This window comes from Pocillopora damicornis, chromosome 14, assembly GCF_964200805.1.
Source record: "Pocillopora damicornis chromosome 14, jaPocDami1.2, whole genome shotgun sequence".
NCBI classification, from domain to species: Eukaryota; Metazoa; Cnidaria; class Anthozoa; order Scleractinia; family Pocilloporidae; genus Pocillopora; species Pocillopora damicornis.
Window position 1 is genome coordinate 12,070,001 of NC_142683.1, and position 23,636 is coordinate 12,093,636.

Genomic DNA, 23,636 nt, shown 5'->3' on the forward strand with positions numbered 1-23,636 from the left:
ACCTTTACGAAATTTCCTCTAGAAAAACTTAGGTGAACTTAAAGATTATCTAAGTTTAAGAGGGTTACGTGTAACTGGCAAAAAAAGAGAGCTTGTCGCTTAAGCCTTTTCTGCTTGTGAACACAATGTTTGGGTTGTGGTATCCAACAAGTAGTTCAAGTTGAGACTCACATTTGAGTACCAGCAACAAATAAAGAGTCTTCCTAGTGACCCCAGGCTTATTGCAGAAGATGAATGGAGAAACAATATGACAACATGGCCAGCTTCAGGCCTTGGGACACTTATTTTGTCGAAGAATTTGACTCGCCTTATGTATGGAAGTAAAGCTTTGTAAAGCTTACTCCTACTTTGCCGGTGGATTCATGGGTATGGTATATTAACACACATTTGTTACTGCCAGAGAGTGCATTTTGAAATGCAAAGTTACACCATCCCAACAAGTCAGAGATGAGCCATGGTAGGTGTGGGTAGCCATTGATACAAATCGAGGAGGTGTCCTGTCTGCATGATGTAGCTGCACAGCAGGCTACTTCCAAAGTTGCAATCATGTTATGGCACTTTTTAACAAAGTGAAGCGTGCATTTTCTATGGGCTTCCCTAGTCCTTCATGTACATCTGTACCATGCAGATGGAATGAGTACACCTTTAGAGAAGTTCAGCCCAAGAAAATCAGTGGCTTAAAAATAAGAACTGATTCACACAACACAAACCAAAAAAAGGAGTGAAATCAACTCAGATTTCAAGAAAACTTTTGATCCTTGCAGTGAGTGTGAATGTGCTGTCACTGAAGAAACCAAAAATAGATTTCTTGCAAAATGGAAAAAAAAATTACTTATAAGTCAGTCACTTTTAGGGCTATCAAAGTCGAAGAAGAAAGTCATGAAGCACAAGACTTACCTCTTCCACTGAACCAGGTTGTGAAGAAATTTGCCACAGAACACAATGGAGAAGGGGAGGTAACCATTGTGACAGGGTTTCTTGCGTCACTTCACTTAAGCCAGAATCAGTGTGATTCAATAGAAAAGGCCACTAGGGCTCAAAGACAATGTACAGAATGGGTACAGAAAAGGAAAGGAAGGATAAGTGCCTCAAAATATCATGAGGTTCATACCAAAGTGAAAACAATTATGGCTGGACGCAAAAAAGTGGTCAAGACCAAACCCCTTGTTGCCAGAATTGTCCATCACCAGTCCCTAAATGTTTCAGCTATGCAATGAGGGCAAGCACATGAGAAGGATGCTTTAGATGCTTTGGTAAAAACAGAGTGAACTAAGCATACCAACATGCACATTTTTGAAGTTGGCTTATTTGCAAAAAAAAGGACCTCCCTTACATTGGGGCAAGTCCTGATGCTATTGGCACCTGTGATTGCTGTGAAACATTTGTTGTTGAATGCAAATGTCCATACAGCATTAAAGATGAGAGGGTTTTTGACGCCTGGAATCAAACTGAGTTTTTACGGATGAATAGTGGTAGAGCATGTTTGTTAGTGACAAATACTAGTGGCAACCAAAGAAATTTACCAGAGCCCTTGAAACATGACTAACTCTTTCATTACTAAATCAGCTGACCAGAAATGCTGTTAAGTTCCTTAGGCAACCAAAAGCCCCCAACAGGATTGGAATATTTTTTGATGTCTGTCCTATCCTTGAAGGCTGGTTTTCTTTCTCTTCATTAATGTCTTTTAGTTAAAAGAGATGTTGGCCTATCAATCCACCCTGCTGTGCTAATGATTATCAATCCTGTGTGGAAAAGAAAGAGGCTTGAGTTTGACTATTGCTTTGCCACGGGGTAAACATGCCAGAATATGCTCTTATTACTTGTGAGTTATTGAATGAGATATTTGAAAGATCATATGTTTACACCCTGCTCGTGAGAAGCATTGACAATGCAGTTCTTTTCCCTATAAGTGGTATCGATACAGTGCAGTCTCTGGAAAGTTGCATCAAGCCACCACAACTTCGACCATCAACAGAGATCAGTGTGAATGATGATATGTTGCCAATGGACTTCATTAGTATAGCAATGGTGGTAAATTTGAAAATTTTAGTGTAAATTGAAGTCTTTTAAGATGTATGTGTAAATGTTTATGATAACTTTTTCATTGACACAACTCTTAAGCTTTAATTCAGTCTTCTTTATTTTGCTGAAAGTGTTTCTAACAACACCTATGATTTGATTTGCCTTAAAAATTTTTTAACAATCCTATTTAAGCCATAGGAACAATTAGGTTGGGTCCCATTTGCATAAAGTAGAAAATAGGCCAAAATATGCAATAAAGCCCTAGAATACCATCAAACTTTCTTAAAAACAGAGTGGGCATCCTGTCAAGACCTTGGCCAAGTGAGAGAAAGATTGGCCCTTGGTTTGAAGCAGTTTATATTCTGTTTTAACCAATCGTTGAGTTTTAGCATCTCAAAACATTGTCCCAGCATTATACCGTTTAATCTTAATTTTTTTCCATAGCTGATAATGCCCCCTTGTTATACCATATCAATAATAGGAATATAGTCAAGCATGGAAGAAAATATTGTCAGTTGGGCTTTTGGTATATTGGTATTACACCTTGGGAACTTTGGACCTTCAGACAGAGACTACAATAGAGCTGAAAGAGAGGTCTTTCTGAGGCAGCCTCTCTAAAAGAACAAAGTTGTGGTGTACAACATCAAAAAAATAAAGAAGACAAAGATTCTCCAAGTGTTTCTTAAGTTAAAGAAATGCTGGTACGATTTAAGGATGATGTGGTGTAACAGATCAAATTGAGTTAGTTTTAAATTAATTTATTTCTACACAAGGCCTCAAAAAGTTGTTTTATTAAGCTTGAAAGCCCCAAGGAAAGATTACACACTTGGGGATCTCAATGTAGTGTCCGTGAAATCCCTTGGGCAGAATTTAAAGAAACTGAGGTCCCTTTTGGCCTAAAGCCACTGTTGGCAATAAGAAAAGGACTTCGACGCCAAAAGAATTCAATGAAGACAAGATTAACTCATACAAGTTGGAGGTGATTGGTGGCAACCACCAATGAGTGACATGCAGGCTATGCAGGCAGAAGATCTGTATAATATCAAGTTTAAGTGCGCGGAAGTCGTTTCCTTTACCAGTTAGTTAAGCCTGAGCTTTGTCTCTGCACAGGATAAAGAGCAAAATTTTATTTATTTATGTGAAAGTATGGATCATTTTGCAGAGATGCCGTAGAAAGATGCGCTCAAACTTGCATTCAAGCACAACCAGAGTGACCAATGACATTATGAAACGACTTCATATGAAAAGGTACTTCTGCTCTTTTTAGGAACTTGTCTCATTTTGTAGGTGTTCTAGTCAGACTCTCATGCAGTCCAAATATACGAGGAGAAAGAAAGGTCTTTTTTTTCTTCCTTGTATTACTTATATTGTTTAACAATGTTGTTCTATTTCAATAAGATACAAATTTTTCCTTAGGCCTCTGTGCTGAATAAAACTCTAATCCCTTAATGGGTAATACAACCAGCATTAGTGATATATAGCCAAAGTGTAATTTATCATTTCTGTTATATTTTCTAAGGTAAGCTGTGCCATTCAATTTTAAAGATGAATTGAGGAGAATGAAGACAACTGAATGGAGAAACTCCAGCAGTTCAGTAACCAATTAAAAGGTAGACTTAATTAAGTCATAGTTAAGGGAAAAGTGATAAAAGCATCTAATTTCACCTTCTCTGTAGGAGCCTCTTGAATTCATATACCTTCTCTGCATTAGAACAAGTCTTCCTGATAAACAAGCATTTTTTAAATAAAAGTTTTAGCTTATCATGGTCTAGACAAAACAAGTTTGATCCAAGTAAGATCATCAAGCCACTGACATGTTACTCTTACAGAAAAGGTCACCTGATTTCTAGCTGCCTGGAAAAAAGTTGAGAGTGACGCAGAAACAAAATGTTGTGGGGCTTAAAAATAATGGTTTTATCGCAAAGCCATTACCTTGAACCGCTGAAAGTGAAGATATACCTCCCTGAAATCCAAGGAAGAAGACTCAGTCAAGTCCTATGAGTAAAGATAGTGGCCGTGAGGGGCCAATACCTCAGACAAGGTCTGGAAACCAGTATTTGTTGACCATCATGTGTGTATCCACCAGATTTCCTGAAACCGTGCTTTTGAGAAATATCAAAGCAAAGGCTATAGTCAGAGCTTTAACCAAGTTCTTTACAATGGTAGGTCTTCCAAGTTCTATCAAATCTGATCAAGGTTTCAATTTTGACAGGTATATTTCAACAAGTGATGTTGAAATATCAGTCAGGTTGGAATCACAGTATCGGTCATCCACATGTCACCCTCAAAATCAAGGAGCTCTTGAAAGATGGCACCAAACACTAAAAATCATGATATGGATCTACTGTTTTGAAACAGAGAAAGATTGGGACGAGAGTATCCATGTACTATTGTTTGCTGCACACAAGTCAGTACAAGAGTCCCAGGGATTCAGTCCATTCAAGCTTGTGTTTGGGCACACTGTGAGAGGACCTCTTAAACTCCTAGTCATGCCAACTTGCATACCATAGAACTTTCCAGAACATTTCATAAACTCATGTACTTATTACTTAATAGCACTAAAATAGTTCTTGTGTAAGCATCTGGGATGTTACAGAACACTTTGAAAATGTATATAAAGACTCACTTACGTAGCAGTAGGGGTTGTTGTTGTTGTCGGAGTGACAACTGTTTTGAAAGCTATACCGAGAGAGAGTTGCTGCAGAAGACTGCTCACTTCAAGGAATTTTGGAGACAGCAGTGAGATTGCATCAGTGGTGAGCTGGAATACAGACTGTGCTAGGATTAACAAAGTTTGCAAGATTGTAGTGTTTTTCTGTTGGTTAGATTATACCATAACAAGTGAGGAAATATTAAAGTCTACTTTAAGGCAGATATGTAGCCTGAACACAAGACTGAAGATGACTCAATACACCATTGTTGCATGAGAAAAAGATGAGTCTCCAACTCAAACCCTGATGGAATGCACCCTGGGAGGGAAGGCCTATATGATATATGTGGCATGGAGTAAGATGTCTGCCAAAGATAACTCTTTATTTGTGATTGTCATTTAGTTTTGGAAATTTCCAATTTCCGTTTTGTGTTAAGTATTGAATTAGGAATAAATAACAGGGCTCCATATGGCATAATACGTTGGAAACTCATACAGTCAAGGTATACACGCTTCTCATAATGGCGGACCCCCGGTTAGGCCTGGGATCTAGGGTATGAAACCGAGGCCATCCAGTCATAAGCATGGCTTCCAGTAGAGCAAATTCAAGTCTTACTGAAGATGATATTCCCGGGTCCTCTCTTTCTGGCCGTAAGCCAGAAGAGTTAAAAAAGCAAGAATTAATTTTTTGGCTTAGATGTCGTGGAGATAATGTTAAAGGTCTTAAAACTAAAGCGCAGTTAGCGAAAAGGTACGTTTAACATTTTATGTGCTTAGTGACAACACTTCTGATCGATTTTGATAATTTTTTATTTTTGTAAACAGAGTAAACGACTTCATACAAACTGGTAGAGACAAAGATCTAATAGATCCAAGCGAACACCAGATATACAAGCGGAGAAAATATCTTGAGAATCAACGTAAAGCCGAGTTGATAAACAAGCGTTTATCCAAAGAGCGTGTGAGGTTTCCCGACGACCTGAAAGCTTGGTGTTCGTCGCTTGATGCCATGCCTGCATTTACGAGAGCGCAAATGGACAGCCACATAAAGAATTCTGGCAAGAACATTGCCAATAAAGATAACCATTCTATTCCAACTGGCCTGAGAAAGGCCAAAACATTTCTCGAGGACGAATATCTAGAGGAAATCCGTTGTTGTCATGACCAAAGGTACTTTTATGTAAAGGCCAATTGCTGTCATAGTTTTCGTAAGAACGAAGCGCCGCACAGTTTAAAGCTGGCATTATGTGTAATTTCAGGAGAAGTGGAGTATGGTCATTGCTCTTGTGTTGCAGGCAAAGTTGGTTACTGCAACCACATTGTAGCACTTATGTTCAAACTATGCAAGTTCTACCTTAACGGATGTACCTCCACTGAGGATCTATCTAGTGAATCAGGTCAACAACGAAAGCTTGCTTGCACCTCACAATTGCAGCAATGGCACAGGAAAGGTGGAGGAAGCAATATATGCCCTGAACCAGTGATGGAAATGGTAATCAGTAAGACCAACCTTGATGAAGAGAGGACCAGGTCTGGAGTAAAGTGCAACCTTTACGAGGCAAGAATGAAAATATCTCATAATAAAACTGATGAGGAAAAACTTAAAAGAGAGCTGTTTAAGATTAATCCAAATATGGGTTTTTCTCAAATGCTAGCTGACAATCAAGAGAAGTCTGTAACAGAAACAAAATTTGGCAAATGCTCAGTAGGATCATACTTGTCCCATCAAGTTGGTTACACGGAATCAAACTTCAAGGCCAGTATAGACATTGACTGTATTCCAAGGCGACTAGTGCCAATTGATGAAAATACACTTGAATTCCCTCGATTCCCACTGCGGAATTTAAATGGAAGTGACATGGAAGTTCCCACTAATTTATCTAACGATGAGAGAGCAATCATTTCGAAACTAAGAGTTGATGAGGATGAAATTAATAAAATTGAAATTGAAACAAGAAAACAATCTGATTGTCAAAAATGGAAAGAGGAGCGAAAGCTACGGTTTACAGCATCAAAGTTTCAGGTAATTTCAAAGAGACAAAGAAACCATGATTCATTTGCAGAATCACTGATTCACCTTAAGGAGATTACCTCGAGAGCACTAAGCCATGGAATTAAATTTGAACCCATTGCTTTAGTGCAGTACCACAAAGTTATGTACAACAGAAAGACACCTGTGGAAGTTTTACCATGTGGATTTGTTGTAAGCAAAGAGTATCCCATCCTTGGTGTGTCACCAGATGCCCGAGTAATTGATTGTGGGAGTACAGACCAATTTGGCCTTGCTGAAGTAAAATGCCCATACACAAAATTTCATGTCACCCCTCTTGATGCCTGTTCAGATCCTTGCTTCTGTATGGAAAAGATTGGCGATCAGTGCTCCTTAAAGAAGTCACACCCATACTATGCCCAAGTTCAAGGGCAGATGGCAATAACAGGAGCTAAATGGTGTGATTTTATTGTATACACCAATGTAGGCATGCACATTCAAAGAATTCAGTTTGACTCAATATATTGGAGTGAGTTAAGAGATAAACTGTATACATATTATTTTAAAAACTTTCTTCAATTTGCTGCTGCTGAGGCATCCAAAGCCTAATGCTATGTGTAAATGTCTTTTTAAATTGTTACATTTGATAACGATATTCATATGTAACTACATATCTTTTTGAAATTCAGAAACTGTAAATATTTTTTAATACATAGAGTGGTAAAATACTAAGGTTGTAGATTTATTGTATGTTTATACATGCATTCTCAATTTATTTCTATTTCATTTCATTTATTTTTCCAGAAGTTATTGATGTTAAAATATTGTTTTCTGAATGACTTTTGTGCAAATTTCAGACTCTGAAAAGGTAATATTTTTTCTTGTGTATAATTAATTAATTCCATTAGACATCTCAAGATTAGTTTACAGTGATCACAATTAACCTGGTTAGCACTACCCAAAACTAATAACATTGCCAATTATTATTCACTGGTTAATTGTGTTTCCTGCAAAGTAAGAAATATTTAGTAGTTACACCAAATGTTATAATACAGATACCAAAAGTGTGCAGTATTACTATTTAATGCTGTTGATTTTAATAAGTTTGAATTAAAATAATGTAATGCAACATTAACAAGTACTTTATTGTACACTTTGGTGTACTCTGTCAAACAGATATTATGTTAGGTTGGGCATTACACAATATGGCACAAACTGCCCACATTTGATTTACAATACCAAACTGGTGTAGAGGGATTACTTTGTCCCAAATGTGGAAGTTTTTTATCTTGTTGATTGCCCGCTCTATATGTATTCTCAGACTGGCGATTTCCTGCGTCTTGATCACATCCTCAGGAGACATTTGGCTATCCTGTCCAAGGAAAGGTGGTAGGTTTAACGATACACCAAGGGGCAACACATCCTCTATTGTGAAACCTTTGTCAGCCATCACACAATCTTTGTCGTCAAAAGGCAGATCTAAAAATCCACTCCTAGTGACAATTTCTTTATCAGAAATTGAACCTGAGTATAATTGGCTAACAAATGTTATTGCACCCCCAGGACTGATACCCACCAAACCCTTTAAGGTTGTGTGGTGCTTGTAGCTGCTGAAAAGCTCCCCATTCAGTTGAAGACTGCTAGGCATCTGGCATTTCACTTCAGTACAGTCTATGATCACTCTTGTGCTCTTATATTTGCTTTTAAATGCTTCTGGCATATACAAGTCAATGGTCGTTCTAGATGGCCATATATCAATTGTTCCCAGTTTCAAGTACATATAGTTCATCCAAGTTACAAATATCCTGCTCACTGTTGCTACAGAGATATTAAATAGATGAGACAGGTGATCTTCATGAAAACCTTGCCTCAGTCTACACAGAACCATAAAGTACTCTTCAGCTGGTTTAAGGGATCTAGCTCTGCCCTTTTTGCTCAAGGACACTTCATCACATTCATCATCATCATAAGCAAGAACTGATGTATCTGTATTACCTGAAAGCCAGTAATTTATATTTTCTCCTTTTTCCCCCGGATCGAGATAATTATAAATTGCAGTGAAGGCATCCCAATCTTGAAATCCAGTATAAAAAGCAACAGTACTACAGGATGAGGTTTTAGCTTTCATTGAGTCTAGAGTAAATAATTTACTTTTAAGTAAATCATATTTACGATGCTCATCCAGCAACTTTAGCCTTAAATCTTCTATTGTTGACTCCAGTATTCCAATTTTTCGATTACATTCTGCAATAATTTCTGAGAGACGAGCCTCATGTGCAGAGAGATCAGTTTGCGTGGACACGTCCACACTTCTTGGGACGATCGTAAAATCTGTTTCTTGCACCTCGTTTTCTTCTGGTGTACCATCAGTAGTATTTTCAGCGTGGTTGCTGGTCGCCTTGTTAATAAACGGCCGTTCTTTTGGAGGTTTTCGTTTTCTTGGTGAAGTGCGAATCCAAGCAAATACCGAAGGGACGGCACCATGCGTCAGGAGATGTTTTCCAGCTAGGGTTTTCTTAAAGTCGTTCGCTCTGAAATGTTTAGAGCACACCACTGTCGTTGTAGATATCTCAAAATCGGGCCCTTCATCTCTTCTGATAGCATGAATCCATTTATCTTTTTGTTGAGAGTTTGATGGAAAAGTATAATACGAGATTTTGTTCCCATTGCTGTCGCGATATCCTCTTGTAGTGCATAGCGGCACGCAACAGTGGCTTGGCATAGCGATTTTCCTTTAAAAAAATAAGTGTCCAGTCGAGACAAGAACTATCAAACAAGAGCTCAATAATAGAAACACGGATTTTACAATAAAAAAATCAATCAAATTCAGCTGGTTAAACCTTTTGTTGTCTGACACTGTAGTTTCTTTGTCTCACGTACGCTCGGATGACTGGGTGGCCTCGATTCCGTGTTAAAATCGTTCCCAGGCGCGCGCAACGTCGGCCATTATGAAAAGCGTGAATTACACAGCTATACACATAACATGTTAGGAAATTCCACACCTTGTAGTCCCTTATTTTCTGTACCATAGTACGGTTATTGAATGCCCAAAGGAACTGAGACATAACTACTAACTCAGGAATACCAATGGGTAATAACTAGTTTGTTTCTTGTTTTCATACCTTTCAGTAAGTTCCTGCCTAAAGCAATCCGTTCAAAGGAATGTAAACTTGTCATCTGTATATGATGACAAGAAGCCTGTTCCTGGTTTTAGGAGAGAAGCTATGCCCCTAGGCCATTCTGCATGCGAGGGATCAAGGTCCAAAGATAGCAACAATTAGATAAATTTCCCAGCAAGATGTGTTGTATTTAATGAAGATTTGTTATCACTTCGCCGAAAGAATCGTATGAGTGAAAGTTTAGAATTAATCCATATATCGAAAGGGTTTCACTAGGGTTAACTGCTAGCTCTCAAAAGGCAAACAGATTTAGCCATTTGGCATAAAGATTGAAGTATTTTAACTATTTTTTGTTAAAAAATGTTTTGCTGAAAATGTTTTATTTTGGACACAATGGGAAGAAATATACCATTAGCTATAAATTAATATTTAAAAAGAAATGTAACAGGTTGCCATGAAAGCGACTGCTTCCTTTTGATGCCTTCATTTATGAAATGCAGCCTTACATGACACCTATGAAATGTATTGTCCTGCCTCAGAATGTTTTCAAAGGAGTTACTTCATTACAACTACAACATTTTCTGAACATTTTCCAAGTTGATTTATCATTGCAAGTGGGAGAAGCAAGTGTTTCCATATACCCCAACCATAACCAAGTCTACGTAGCTGGCCACACAAGTGAAAAAGTGGTAAAGAATCTTGTAAAAGATGGAGAAAGGTCCACACAATGGTACAAGGACAATTTATTGCAAGTGAATTGTGACAAATATCAATGTATGCTGTTAGGATGTGAAAACTCTAAAGAAGAAAAATTGACTTTAATGTCAATCAATTAAGATTTTAGGTGTCACACTGATGAGAAACTAAACTCTGGTCTTGCCCTTTGGGGTCACCAATGGCATAGCCTGTTTCTAGAGAGATGATGAAGTTTGTAGATGAGGATAATCTTGGGGCGAGCTTCCCTTACCTTGACAATGTTACTATTTGCGGCAAGGACCAAGAGGACTATGACACTAACATGGAACACTTTCTTGAAGCTGCTAAATGCAAGAACCTCTGTTATAACACTGGAAAGTGTGAAACATCATTAAGGAGGGTACTATACGGCCGGATCCTAATCGTTTACGACCCCTGAGTGCACTCCCCATTCCACACAACTCTAGGTCCATGAGCAGGTGTCTCGGATTATTCTCCTATTATTCCCAATGGATCCCAAGGTTCTCAGATCGGATCGAGCCAATTCCCTCTTGCAAGTCATTACCTCTGCCTCCACCAGCTGTTGAAGCCTTTGAAAGTCTCAAGAAGACAATAGAACATGCTGCTGTCATCACTATAGACGAGACCACTCCCTTTGAGGTCGAGACAGATGCGTCCGAAGTAGCACCAGCAGCCACTCTCAATCAGAATGGAAGACCTGTTTCCTTCTTCTCACGAACCATTTAAGGCAGTGAGCTGAAGCATGCATCCATAGAGAAGGAAGCCTAGGCCATAATAGAAGCGGTGAGACATTGGAGACACTTCCTTACTGGGAGACACTTCATCCTGAAAACTGACCAGAAATCAGTGTGGTCTGTGCACACTTTACTCTATAGTAGTATATAACGAACCCAAATACACAACAGTTATACAGAATCTTTTCTAACTTCTCATTTGAAACAAGAGGGAATTTATGTATACATAGCCAATGTGCGCCCTTTTATGAAAGTAAAAACAGACGAGGGAAAGGAATACTACAATCTCTGGTTTATTACTGAGGGCAGAGGGTCAAACCAATGCAGTGTCCTTCAAGCTAAATGAAAATGAAAAGTATTCCCTAAAAGATTTGCTTAACATTCAAGGTAAAGATAGTGTGACCAGTGGCCAATGTATCTGGGTTAAAAAACCTTGAGCAAAGACTAAATCATGCAAAGTCAACCGAACCTGGTAATCCAAAAAATGAAAAAACCCTCTCACAAATGCAGAAACCTTACACACTTCTCCCCACTATTTTGACCAAGATGTTTGCACTCCTGAAGACAGGAATCCAAAATATGAGAAATATCTCCATCAATTCACCAAAAAGACGTGCCGGTTAAAAACTGATGCACTGCAGTTATCTTGTCCCTGATCAAAACACTCCACTACACTTCCGAAGCTCACTCAGAACTGGATAATGAACCTTTTAATAAGGCTAAGACTGATACCATGACTACCAAAATACAAGAGATTGTTAGAGGCCATCCCAGCATCTCTAGCAAAGATGTGCTGAGGTTGTTATCCTTCAGTGATGCAGAAAGAGATTATGTAGAGAGCACGTCCTCTTTGCAGTGGCAACGTGAGGAATGGTATATTCATAAGATTGGTTTCATATCAGCTTCAAAGGGTAAAGGAGTCTTCACCAGGCATGAGGCCATTGAGGTATTGTGCTACCCAAGTCACCACACAGTTGTGGTTAAAATCAGGAAGTGGAACCACAAAATCTTAGTGAGAGGGAATTTATCCTAGGAGAGGAAAGTGCACCCAGGGCATATCAGCGAATTGCCAACCATACCCATCACAAATTGGAACTGATCTCCAAAGGCTTTCTAATTTCAAAGAAAAAGCCCTTCCTCAGTGCTAGTGTGGACAATATTCAGAAATGTCAGTGCTCTGATGGTTGTCCAAACAAAGTTGTAAGAGTTGTAATTTCGTTACCGTTAAAGCACAGAGTCAACGTTACAATTAGAAGTAACAAGTAATTGGGAGCGGCAAAGGATAATCAAATTAGTTCAGCCAGCAGTGATGTATTAAATTAGGTATTTGCAGGGCGTTTAAGCGCGTAGGAACTTAGCAGCATGATTGTCAAGTAAAGCCATGTTTAATAGGAAATTAGTGCCTACGGATCGTTGTAGAACGTGATTGAATCTTGAATCCCACACGGAACTACGCATCTGGGTGTGGATTTCCTCAGCTAATAAATGTAACATTTTTGTAACCCTAAGATTAGATTATAATAGAGCAGATGGATCGCAGAACGGAACGTGTAATGCTGAATTGTCGTCAATTAAGCCTGAATCAGGAGAAAGTATACAGTCCAAGATTACTGAACCAGCGTGTGCGGAATTCTCAGCAACGCAAGTGGGAAATTCTGCGAAAGTGTTCCAAGCTTGAGATGTTCCAGTCTCAACAGATTCTCTCTTTCGTGATGAATAACTTATGTAGCCTTTTTCTAATCAATTAATTTTTCATTTTTACTTTTTAACATTTTTCAGAGCTCTGATCCCCTCACAAAGATGGATAAATTATCAGGTCACTCTGCAAGAGATTTCCTTGACAGTGGTACTGACATGTTGTCATCTACTTTTTGTTCATGGACTCAACAGATGAACAGAGGGTTTGCTCATCTCTAAATAGCTGTAGTTCACAGACCATCAGATCTGCAGCTCAGCGGCCAAGTTATTCCTGCAGCAACATCATTTCTTCATGGAGTATGCTTTGGAGAAGATATTAGTATCAGCCCCTCTGCACAATCAGATCTTCATGAAGTTATATATTTGTCAACCCGTGCAACAGGACAATTCCCCTGCTACATCTACTCCGATAATGTTGAACTTTCTGGTCTTCAAATTTACAAGGCAGATGTGGTGAGTGTCCAACCAAGTGCTGACACAATACTTTTATTTTTGTTTGACTGAGTATAGGGCTGTGGCTACTGCATATTCCTCTGTTGATTTACCAGTTTGACGATTTTAGTTTGATATTCATTTCACATAAATAGATATTTTTTAATTTGATTTATTTATTTTCGTACAGTATACATTTTCTCAAATTCATTTTATAAATGTAATTTTAATTTTTTTCACTGATTAGTATTCCTAGTTGAGGGGCTTATGAGCCCTGTAGTATTCAATATTTATTTCCTATTTGCATTTAGCTTTAAATTTTTAACATCTCTCTATTTCTTAGCTAGTCTTAAGTCTTAGCTTAATCAGTTCTCAAACTGAAAGCACCCGAGGTACCTAACAACAATCGCCCCATGTCCCTATTACTTGCATTTTCTAAAGTATGAGAACAAGCCGCCCTGAACCAACTTACTGGATACATGGAGCGAAAGAAATGCTTATCCCAACATGAGAGTGGATACAAAAAGCTACCCTCAACAGAAACTTTAAACATCCTTCTATCGATTCAAGAAGAGAGATCACTTTAGTCTTCATCCAGCATTGACAGAGGTTAAGTAGTTAATAATAGTTAATATTACCCATCCATCATCACCAAAATTGATACCCAATTAGCATTTGATTCTAAAAAAAATCTAGTTCATTTTTTCACTAAACTTTCTCACTGAAAAGTCATCTAAATTGTTCCCTCAAAATATTGGTGAATATTGTGTCCAAGATTCTACTGTACAACTAATTGTTTTTTTAATAGCTAAATGACTCTGGAAATTCTCTCTGAGAGTTTTGTTATCATTATCCCAGTTTTAGATCTTTCAAGTACATGATCATATCAGACTTCACAACCATTCAGCTGCGCTTTTGCTCTAAAAGTTATTAAACTTTGTCTCCATAATAGCAGATGCAGAAGGAGACGATGTGGAAATGTGTGTTCATTGTCAGCAAATGCCATGTATCATGACCAACAGCTGCAAATACCATGGCTATCGGGAAGCTCACATCCAAAATTATGTGCTACCTCAAAGAGATTACAACACATGCTAGAGATCATTGAAGAAGTGTGGGCTCTGAAAAGACCCGGTTTACCAAACTAGAAAGGTTGAACTACGGGACCAGGTAAATGCAGGTAAGGAAGGGATACCCAATTGTGAATCCTTTCTTAATGCCTGGTAAAAAATGTTGATAGGCCAGCACAACTCCAGGTAGGCAATAAGGGTAATATGAACAATTTTCTCCCCACTTGCCCTTATCTAAACAAAAACACAGGCATGGTTGAAGATTAGTCCATTGAAACCAGAACAAATAGTTTCCCCCTTTTATTGTCACAATTCCCTATAAGCTGCATTTTGATCCATCTATACTTGAATCTAAAACACAATTACAGAAGAAAAATAGCCAACAGTGAAGTAAAAGAATACCAAGATTAACACCTTTGACATTCAGATTCATTTTAGGCCAAAGCAATCAGTAATGACTCTTCTAGGTCCCTTGTTAGTGACACAAATACTTGTATAGCACCCACTAAAGCGGCTGACCAGAAATGCTGTTGAGTTCCTGAGTGGCCAAAAGTGGCAATCAGAATAGGACTATTTTAAGATGTCTGTCTCATCCCAGGTGGATGGTTTTATTTTTCTTCATTGTTCTGCTTTAGTTTAAGAGATATTGACCAGTCAAATCCACCCAACTGTGCCCATGATTATCAATCCTGTGTAGATTGTGGAGTAGCTTAAGATCGACTATTGCTTTGCCCTGTTGTAATCATGGCAGAACCTGCTCTCAATAGTTGCAATTGTTCAACCAGATATTTGAAAGTTCACACAAGGAAAGCAATAATTAAAGTTCTGATGGTTCTGATATTTACATTCAGTAAGGTGAAAAGAAGAAAGAGCACCATAAATGTGAGAATGAGAGGGACATGACTTGGATACCAGAGAGTATGGAGACTGATGAACTTAAGGGCCAACAGAGAATGAAATTTGACAATCTGAAAGCCCCTTGCAAGTGGACTTCTTTAACAAAATGTTTGGGTACTCTGTTAATGACAAAATTGTGATGCAAAAAAAAGATATATTTATGTATGCTCGTGAGAAGCTAGCCAATACGCTGCATCCTGGAAAGTGGAGGGACAGAATGAAAAGAAAGATGAAAGCGTACTTCAGCATTTTCATTTTTAAAGGCTTAACAAAGTTTCAGGAATTGCCATACCCTGGTATTAGGACCCCTTCATTAGAAATGCAGGCATTCGCAACATATTGGTGGAGAACCACCCAGAAGAACTGACCTACTATTCACACTTTTCAAACTCTGAACGAGAACCACCACCTTTTATATTGATAATTTTTTCACAAGCACCAATTTTCTGGAACACATACTTGCCCAAAATACATATGCATGTGGAACTATTTGTTCTTTTGGATGCAGTTCCATAGAAACAAACAGTTATAACTTTGTTTACTTTAACCTATATAGTTACTTTTTACGGATTTATGTAGTATTCCTATTACAGAGGTGATCATTATCCTATATTCAATATTCATTAATTTTTTTAAATCTTTTAAAATATTTTTCATGGTGTAATTTGTAACTATTTAGCATGATATAGAATGTCTACATCAGCTTATCTTGTGTCAAGCTGTGCATGGTCATGATAGATGGGTAAGTTGGATCTCCAGTGCTGTCATGTAAAATGCAACCTCCTTGTTATGCCATACAAATTATAAGAATAAAGTCAAGCATGGAAGAAAATACTGTCAATCTGGTATTTGGTATTCAATATTGGTATGATGGTATGACACCTTAGGACCTTGAACCAGAGAATACAGTAGAGCTGTTAGAGAAGGTCTGTTTGAGGCAGCTATCTCTCAGAGAAACAAAGTTGAGGTGGACAACATCAAAAAGAAAAAAAAAAAAGACAAAGATTCTTAAAGTGATTCTCAAGTTTAGGAAATGTTGGTTCAATTTAAGGATGAAATGGTGTAACAGATGATGATTTATTAATTACTTATTCCCATATATTTTAATTCCACTGAAATTGAAGGGGGAGCAAATTTGATAACTTTGCCAGGCCCATAAAAGGAGGTGTGAAGAGCCACAGGTCCATAAACCAAGCTAACAATACTCCACCGACAGTGTCTGTGCAAGTTCACTATGAGGTGATTTATAAGTCACTTGGGAGTGTATTGCTGTTTGTTCTTTACAGAATGTAAGTTGTCTGAGTTTTTAATTGCTGGATTATTAAGGATGATCAATTGAGAACTTGAGCCTAAAGTATTCTTATTTAGAGCTGTACCATGGACAGGTAACTTTAGAAAGGGCAAGAGAAACAGTGAAATTTTGCAGCCATCTCTGTGTAAGTCTGCAGCACTCTTGCTCAAGAACACCTTTCCATGTTTAACAGCAATGCAGTTGATAACTATTATCATCTTGTATCATTTAGGAATACCTTGAGTATCAATCAGTTTGCATATAATTTTTTAAAGTACTCTATTAATCTACAATCAATTCATTATGAGAGTTTATTGTAGTCTTCATCCTGCATTGACAGAGGTAATTTATCTTGTCACTTTTCATAGTTAATTTTACCCATCTATTGTCACAAAAATTGATACTCAATTAGCATTTGATTCTAAAAAAAATCCAGTCATCTACATTTTTCCATGATAGTCTTGGCAAATATTGTTTCCCAGATCTTGCCCTATATATAATTATGTTTTTTATAGCTACATGACTCTTTCATGCACACATATAGGTGTATCCCAACCAAGATGCCCACAAATTGATGGAACATTTTCTTTTCAAACCAAGTTATTGGAAAGAGAGTGTTGTGCAGATTTTGAAATTTGGCAAGGCCTTCAAGCTTGTGCTTGTCACAAGTGCCTATGAAGTCTCATCAGAGGCTGATTGATACCAAGCCTTTCTTGGTCAACTGGATTCCCTCAAAGTAACTACATGAGCTTCCACCACAATTATGAAATGTTAGATGAGTTTGGAAAAGACTCTGCCACCTCTGTCAAGAAGAAAGTACAGAATAATACACACCAGTTCAGAAAAACATCAAGTAAAAACTGAAGCACCATCTGCCATCAGCTCTCCTTTCATGAATAAAGGCCACTTACAACAATCTATCATTTTGACTGTGGACAAAGGAGAATATTTGGTATTGACAAATTTGACTTAAGGTTCTCAGTATAACTGAGGTGCTTCATATATAAAGATTTCCAGTAGGTATCACACCTGTCTGTCAAAACCCATGTTTCAGGAAACCATTTGTGTTTAGGGGCCCACTTCAATCATTGCTTATGCAATTTTGGTGGCTCCTGTAAGAGCTATTTTTGCTCCTAGGCATAAAACTGTATTTCTCTCTGTTGAGTGGCATTAAACTTTCTTTGATAAGAGACCTTTTAACCAACAGGGAATCTTCACTCCACTGCAAATCTGTAGTTATGTCAACAGCAGTTCCACACAGGAGAAAACATACTACAATCTTGAGAAATTTGTGATAAAAGGAAAAAGTTACACAAGTCCAGTACCCCTGCTCCTGATCAAATATTTGGCTTCTAAGCAAGAAACAACCCCATGTACAAAGTAAACATTTCCTGTTATTGCATGTAAAACTCTTGAGAAAATCTGATAGAAATGAATATAACAGTGCTTGAATGATTCTAGAGTAAGATTGAACACAAGTTCAAGTTAGTAGATATGATTTCCTTACTATTATAGCTTCAATTATAGATAAAGATTCAAACTATTCTTGGTTTTCAATGTTAAAGAGTTTAATTAAGGGAGTGTACATTCAGTGATACAAGCAACGTAAAAGAACTTCCGCAAAACTCCACTTACAGTATGTTTTATATTTAAAATTTGAAAATTCGGTCAGATCTTTGTCGTTGCAAAAGGCATTTGCAACCAGTGTTTGTTGTTTTGGTTGTTCTTATGATATAACAGATACCAAATAAGAGACATGAGGCTAGAGGCAGCCATTTTTATCATTTTAATATTGTTGGAGGAAAGACAGCCTCTCCAATCTCCTGTATTTGCAACTCCTTTTGTCTACCTCAGTGTCACTGATTTAGTACTTTTGCAGACAATCTGATATGGCCACTTTCCCAAGAGTGTTATTTCTTTAGGTTAATGACATTCTTTGTGGTTTTTATTCTCATTGAAGGTGTTAGAATGTTGCATTTCCATTCCCAAAACAGGTTTCTATTTAGTAATCTTCTTAAGGAAACATCACCTTTTGTTCCAGGTGATGTACTTCTAAATTAGAAACATAGTACATCCATAGAGAGACAGTCTTGTATTATAATTGCAATAAAGCTAGCCTACTTGGCAAAAGTAATGTTAAATTAGCAGACTTGTCCATCTAGTTAAGTTCTCCACTGCAGGTGAAAGTTCATTTAAGTCACAATAGGTACTTTAGTTATTTCTTAGTAATTAATATTGAGTTGCTCTATTGCTCTGCTTACTAGCACATTTATATGAATGCATTTGCATTCTTGGAAGCTAACATTTAACATTTTAAAACTTACTGCATTTATTAGCTCCTCCACCTCTTGAAATGACAACCTTTCAAATGCTAAAGTTTCTTAAATATTGCTCATATCAACTTCCCTAAAAGTCTATGGTTATTGTTAAATTGAATCACTCATTGTATATAAAACATGTGAAAGTTCATCTTGTGAATCTCATTTTAACCTTATGAGCTCTTGGATGATCTTACAGTGCTCAATACTGGCTAAGATTTGATTAAGAAATCTAAAAATTCTTTCTAAGAGTTTCTTTCTCATTATACCCAGTGTTAGATCTTTCAAGTACTGCTTCTAAGTTTCCTCTTACCAATTCACGCACACCGTCACAGAGAAATGTATTTCATGAGTGTAATGTAAGTTTGAATTGCAACTTACTTTATCAGTAGAGAGCAAACCCATACGTTCTTTTGCTTCTTTTAAAGTGAACCCAGCATGACATCTAAAATACATTAGATGGAATATCTTTAAGATGCAGCCCCACAGTGACAAACACAAACAATCATATTTTTTTTTACTTAAAACTCTGTTACATTTTATGGATGCATGTGGAGTATTTTTATGATGGCACTGATCATTATCCCTTATTTATTATTTATTCATTTTTTGATTAATTTTTTTTATGGTATAATTTGTAGCCATTTAAGATAGTATAGAATATCCACATCAGCTTATCCTGCATCAAGCTGCACATGGTCATGATAGATAGGTAAGTTGGATCATGTGTACTACCATGTAGAGGCCAGATTTACAGGGATCCACATCAGGATTATCTCAAAGAGGGAACTGAAGCAGGTCCAGCAGAAGCAGGTCAAGCAGAAGCAGGTCAAGCAGAAGCAGTACAGAAACCTGCTGGCAATGCCACTTGACAGCTGGGAGTAGTACAAGACAACAGAGTAGACCCTGCACAGCTGCCAAGAACCTGTTCTCATCTCAAAGGCCCAACCCAAGGGAACTTAACAACTCAACAAAAACCACAACAAAAAACAGCTCCTTTAGATGCCACCAAGTTTGCAAATGAAAACGAGCAACAATAATTTAATGTTATAGTATTTAACCCTTTCCTTCCCAGGTAGCCCTGCAGGGCTACCTGGACCACACACAAAAAGCTCCAGGCGTTCCTCGTGTTACAACCGTGAAGTCGGAGTCTGGGTACGATTAAAAGCCATCAGTGTTGTTTTGAGTCTTATTCTGGCTAGTTTGGGACGTTTTCCTCGCAATTTTTTGCCTTTCTCGGATAGTTACACCTTTCTTGTTTATCATCAGGATATTTAAAAATGGCGACTTGTCGAATTCGAGAAAATTTGTCTGTAGAAGAAGTTTTAGAGCGGCTAGATGCGATGGACGCCGATCCATCGATCGCTTATGACTCGTCTGAGTCAGAGATCGAAGATGAGGAAGTTGTGGCCGTTTTTCCTGAGAATTCAGTGGGAATTGAGGATAATTCTGGCGACAGTCCTTCTTTATCGGATGAAGAATGCGAGTCTTCGAGTGAAAGTGAGGTAGATCGTCGTGAATATGTGAGAGAACAGCGACAAGACAGGTCTCGACAGCTTCGAGAAGCCATTGGCAGAGCACGTGGTCGAAGAAGAGGCCAAGGAGCGGTGAGAGCCAGAGGGAGGAGAGGAGGAAACCGAGGAGCCAGAATCCAAGATGGCGGCCAACAATATGTTTGGTTAGAGGAAAACAGCAGGAGAAATTTAAAACAGTTTACAAGTGCTGTTGGGCCAACAAGACGAGGTGAGAGGAGGCAGGCAAGTGCTCTTGAGTACTTTGAACTGTTTTTTGACCACCATGTGTGGAATTTGTTATTGACAATGACAAACCTGAATGCACAAAGGAAGAGGGCTGCTGGTACTGATGGTGGGGCCTGGAAAGATGTGACCCTGGAAGAACTGAAGGCATTCTTTGGACTAAACATTGCCATGGGAATTGTGAAATTGCCTGAGGCTAAAATGTACTGGCAGCAGAAATGGCTTACTAATGTTCCTGCCTTTGGTCAAGTCATGCCCAGGAATCGCTTTTTCCAGATTTTGCGCTATTTGCATGTCTCTGATGATGCTGCTATTGTTCCTGTTGGACAACCAGGATACGATAAGTTACACAAAATAAAGCCACTATTGGAACTGCTTTTTCCTAACTTTGAAAAAGCTTATAATCTCCATAAGAACATATCTATTGATGAATGTATGATTCCTTGGAGGGGGCGTTTGTCCTTCCGCCAGTTTATTGCAAGTAAGCCAATCCGTTTTGGCATCAAAGTCTGGGTCTTGGCAGATTCAGAAAGTACATATATTTATAGGCAGCAATTGTATATAGGGAGAAATCCAGGGGAAAGGGCAGAGGTGGGACTAGCAACTAGGGTGGTAAAGGAATTGTGCACTGGATTGGAGGGTTTTGGCCATCATTTATATACTGATAATTTTTACACAAGCGTGGATCTTTATCAGTATTTATTTGAAAACAGTATTTATGCTTGTGGGACCATCAAGGGATCGAGGAAGAATTTTCCGAATGAAATATTATTTGAAGGGACCAGGGGCTTGGCCAGGGGCACATATCAATGGCGGATGTGTGGTCCACTTCTTGCTGTTGGGTGGCTAGACAGCAAAGCTGTTTATTTTTTGTCTACCATTCACCCCCCTGAATTTCCACGTCGGGCAAATGCTGAGGCAAGGGTTGTTCGGCGAAGAGGGGCGGGAGAGGGAGGGGAAAGTGGAGATGTCCCTTGCCCACCCTTGTTGAAGGATTATAATAATTGCATGGGTGGGGTTGATCAAGCTGATCAAATGCTAAGGTATTACACTTGTATCAGGAAAACAGTGAAGTGGTACCGTCGTGTTCTTTTCCATGAGGTAGAGGTGGCCATTCACAATGCCTTTGTCATTGAATGCCATGAAAGGGAGGGAACAAACAGACCTAGGAGGGTTGCTTTGGACTTCAGGTATGAGTTGGCCGAGGGTCTGATAGGGAATTCCCGTACCCAACCAAAGACCCCAAATGCGCCACGAAATGAGGAGTTACGACTCCAAAATGTGGGTGCACATATGCCAGAAATGCTTGCAACTAGGGGAAATTGTTCTGTTTGCAGCAAAAAAATAAGACTATCTCATAAAAATGACTTCAAAGATGTTCCCAAGGATAGGTCACCCCCAGTTCCATATGTGCCACGCCCAAGCATATTTTGCAGGGTGTGTAATGTTTTCCTGTGCATCCAGAAGGATCACAACTGTTGGGGTGATTATCATTCTAAAGTAGAGTACTGGAGATAGAATTAATTTTGTAGACAATTTTACCTTGCATTTTAAACATTTGGGTCTTGCTACAGGCTTTGTAAATTGAAAAATGTTAATTTTTTATATTAAAATATATTTTTTATTAAGTTTATTAATATTTTATTAGAAGCTGTGACTATATGACACTGTATTAAATGATATATTCTTAAAAAGAAATGTCTAAAGTTTCATTTGATATCTCATTTATGGTAGTATGTTGACCATTAAACAACTTAGAAACATTTATTTGTTGGTCCTCTTGTATCCTTAAAATCCACCCCCGGGAGCCTGGGAATGAAAGAGTTAAAGAGGAATTCGGACGAATTTAGAGGTTCAATAACAAATATGGCGGTCTGTAACAGAATCCGGAAAGACGCAACATCAACTGTCTGAATCATTCAGGTAAATTCCAAGTCATTTATTTGACGATTATTTTTAACCAAAAGCTCTATTTAGGACGTTGGCGAACTTACATCTACGCGTTGGCAAAGCGACCATCATTCGTTGAAAATGGCGGATTTTCCCGCAAAAAGTTATGTTATTGCAAAGAACAGCTGACAGTTTAAAAATTGAGGTTATAGGTAATTCGTTACAAAAGCAAAGCTGACTTCTTGCAACGAAGTAGTACGATTTTCTGACATCATTGTCACTGTGTGGCAGGGTGCAATCATGCTTGAGTGGGATTTATTTTCGACTAAGTTCTGTGATCGTGAAAACAACCTCCATATCAAACTATGAAACGATAAAATATCCTAACTGCACGGTGAACGAAACAAACGGACTGTCAACACCTTGTGTTCACCTTTCTCACAAACCTGACCTCGCGAACATGTACGTCGATGATAATCTAATAATTGAGACTGTTTCGGCAAATTCGAAGGGTTGCATTTGGTTTGTGACGCTCACGCAACATTATCTTCAAATAAACCATATGCGCCGAAATCAGTAAGATCATTAAAACACCTTAAAGGAAAGGAAGCTTTGTCTGAATAATGCAGTAGAAAAGCAGTAGGCTTTGAAACTTTAACACTACTAACGTAATGAAATGCTTCGCAAACCTTTCAGACGCAATCTTGAAATACGATGATGTATTTCTGGTGCGATAATTTTCCAGCTGCAAGCATTCCATGGAATCTCTTCCATAGCCTCACGGAATTAAACCTACATTTAGGATATAAAGAGTTGAGAAAAAATTAGAAATAATCATTACAAAGATATTTCAAATAGCTACAAAATAGATTTCGAAACTAACGAGGATCATGTTTTGAGTTCGACGCAATATTCTTTCACACCTACCTGTTGCCGCCGCATGATCATGCAAGAAGAGCTATGAAGTAAGTAACGGAATTTCCTTTACAACATCTAACTTACCGTAACATATTCAAGTCAAAAGCTAGTTGTAGACTGTGGGGCCATTCCC

At 38.2% G+C, this 23,636-nt stretch overlaps 3 protein-coding genes and 2 long non-coding RNA genes across 5 annotated transcripts; 2 read left to right on the plus strand and 3 right to left on the minus strand.

Moving 5' to 3' along the window:
• Positions 1 to 3,511: 3,511 nt before the first annotated feature.
• Positions 3,512 to 5,173, minus strand: LOC149034467 (uncharacterized). The gene is made up of 2 exons (XR_016183148.1): positions 4,653 to 5,173; positions 3,512 to 4,124 (listed from the first exon to the last, which is right to left on the minus strand). It is a non-coding gene; the product is annotated as an uncharacterized LOC149034467 (long non-coding RNA).
• Positions 5,174 to 5,182: 9 nt separating this feature from the next.
• LOC149034468 (uncharacterized) lies at positions 5,183 to 7,791 on the plus strand. Its single transcript, XM_089194590.1, has 2 exons — positions 5,183 to 5,423; positions 5,498 to 7,791. The coding sequence occupies exons 1-2, from the start codon at positions 5,257 to 5,259 to the stop codon at positions 7,269 to 7,271; spliced, it is 1,941 nt and encodes a 646-aa protein (XP_089050716.1). The 5' UTR covers positions 5,183 to 5,256; the 3' UTR covers positions 7,272 to 7,791.
• Positions 7,728 to 9,618, minus strand: LOC149034469 (uncharacterized). Its single transcript, XM_089194592.1, has 2 exons — positions 9,503 to 9,618; positions 7,728 to 9,394 (listed from the first exon to the last, which is right to left on the minus strand). The coding sequence occupies exon 2, from the start codon at positions 9,382 to 9,384 to the stop codon at positions 7,831 to 7,833; it is 1,554 nt and encodes a 517-aa protein (XP_089050718.1). The 5' UTR covers positions 9,385 to 9,394; positions 9,503 to 9,618; the 3' UTR covers positions 7,728 to 7,830.
• A 1,082-nt stretch (positions 9,619 to 10,700) lies between these two features.
• On the plus strand, positions 10,701 to 11,224 carry LOC149034470 (uncharacterized). Its single transcript, XM_089194876.1, has 2 exons — positions 10,701 to 10,855; positions 10,999 to 11,224. The coding sequence occupies exons 1-2, from the start codon at positions 10,701 to 10,703 to the stop codon at positions 11,222 to 11,224; spliced, it is 381 nt and encodes a 126-aa protein (XP_089051002.1).
• Positions 11,225 to 16,917: 5,693 nt separating this feature from the next.
• On the minus strand, positions 16,918 to 23,518 carry LOC113671150 (uncharacterized). The gene is made up of 2 exons (XR_016183147.1): positions 23,275 to 23,518; positions 16,918 to 19,383 (listed from the first exon to the last, which is right to left on the minus strand). It is a non-coding gene; the product is annotated as an uncharacterized LOC113671150 (long non-coding RNA).
• Positions 23,519 to 23,636: the final 118 nt, after the last annotated feature.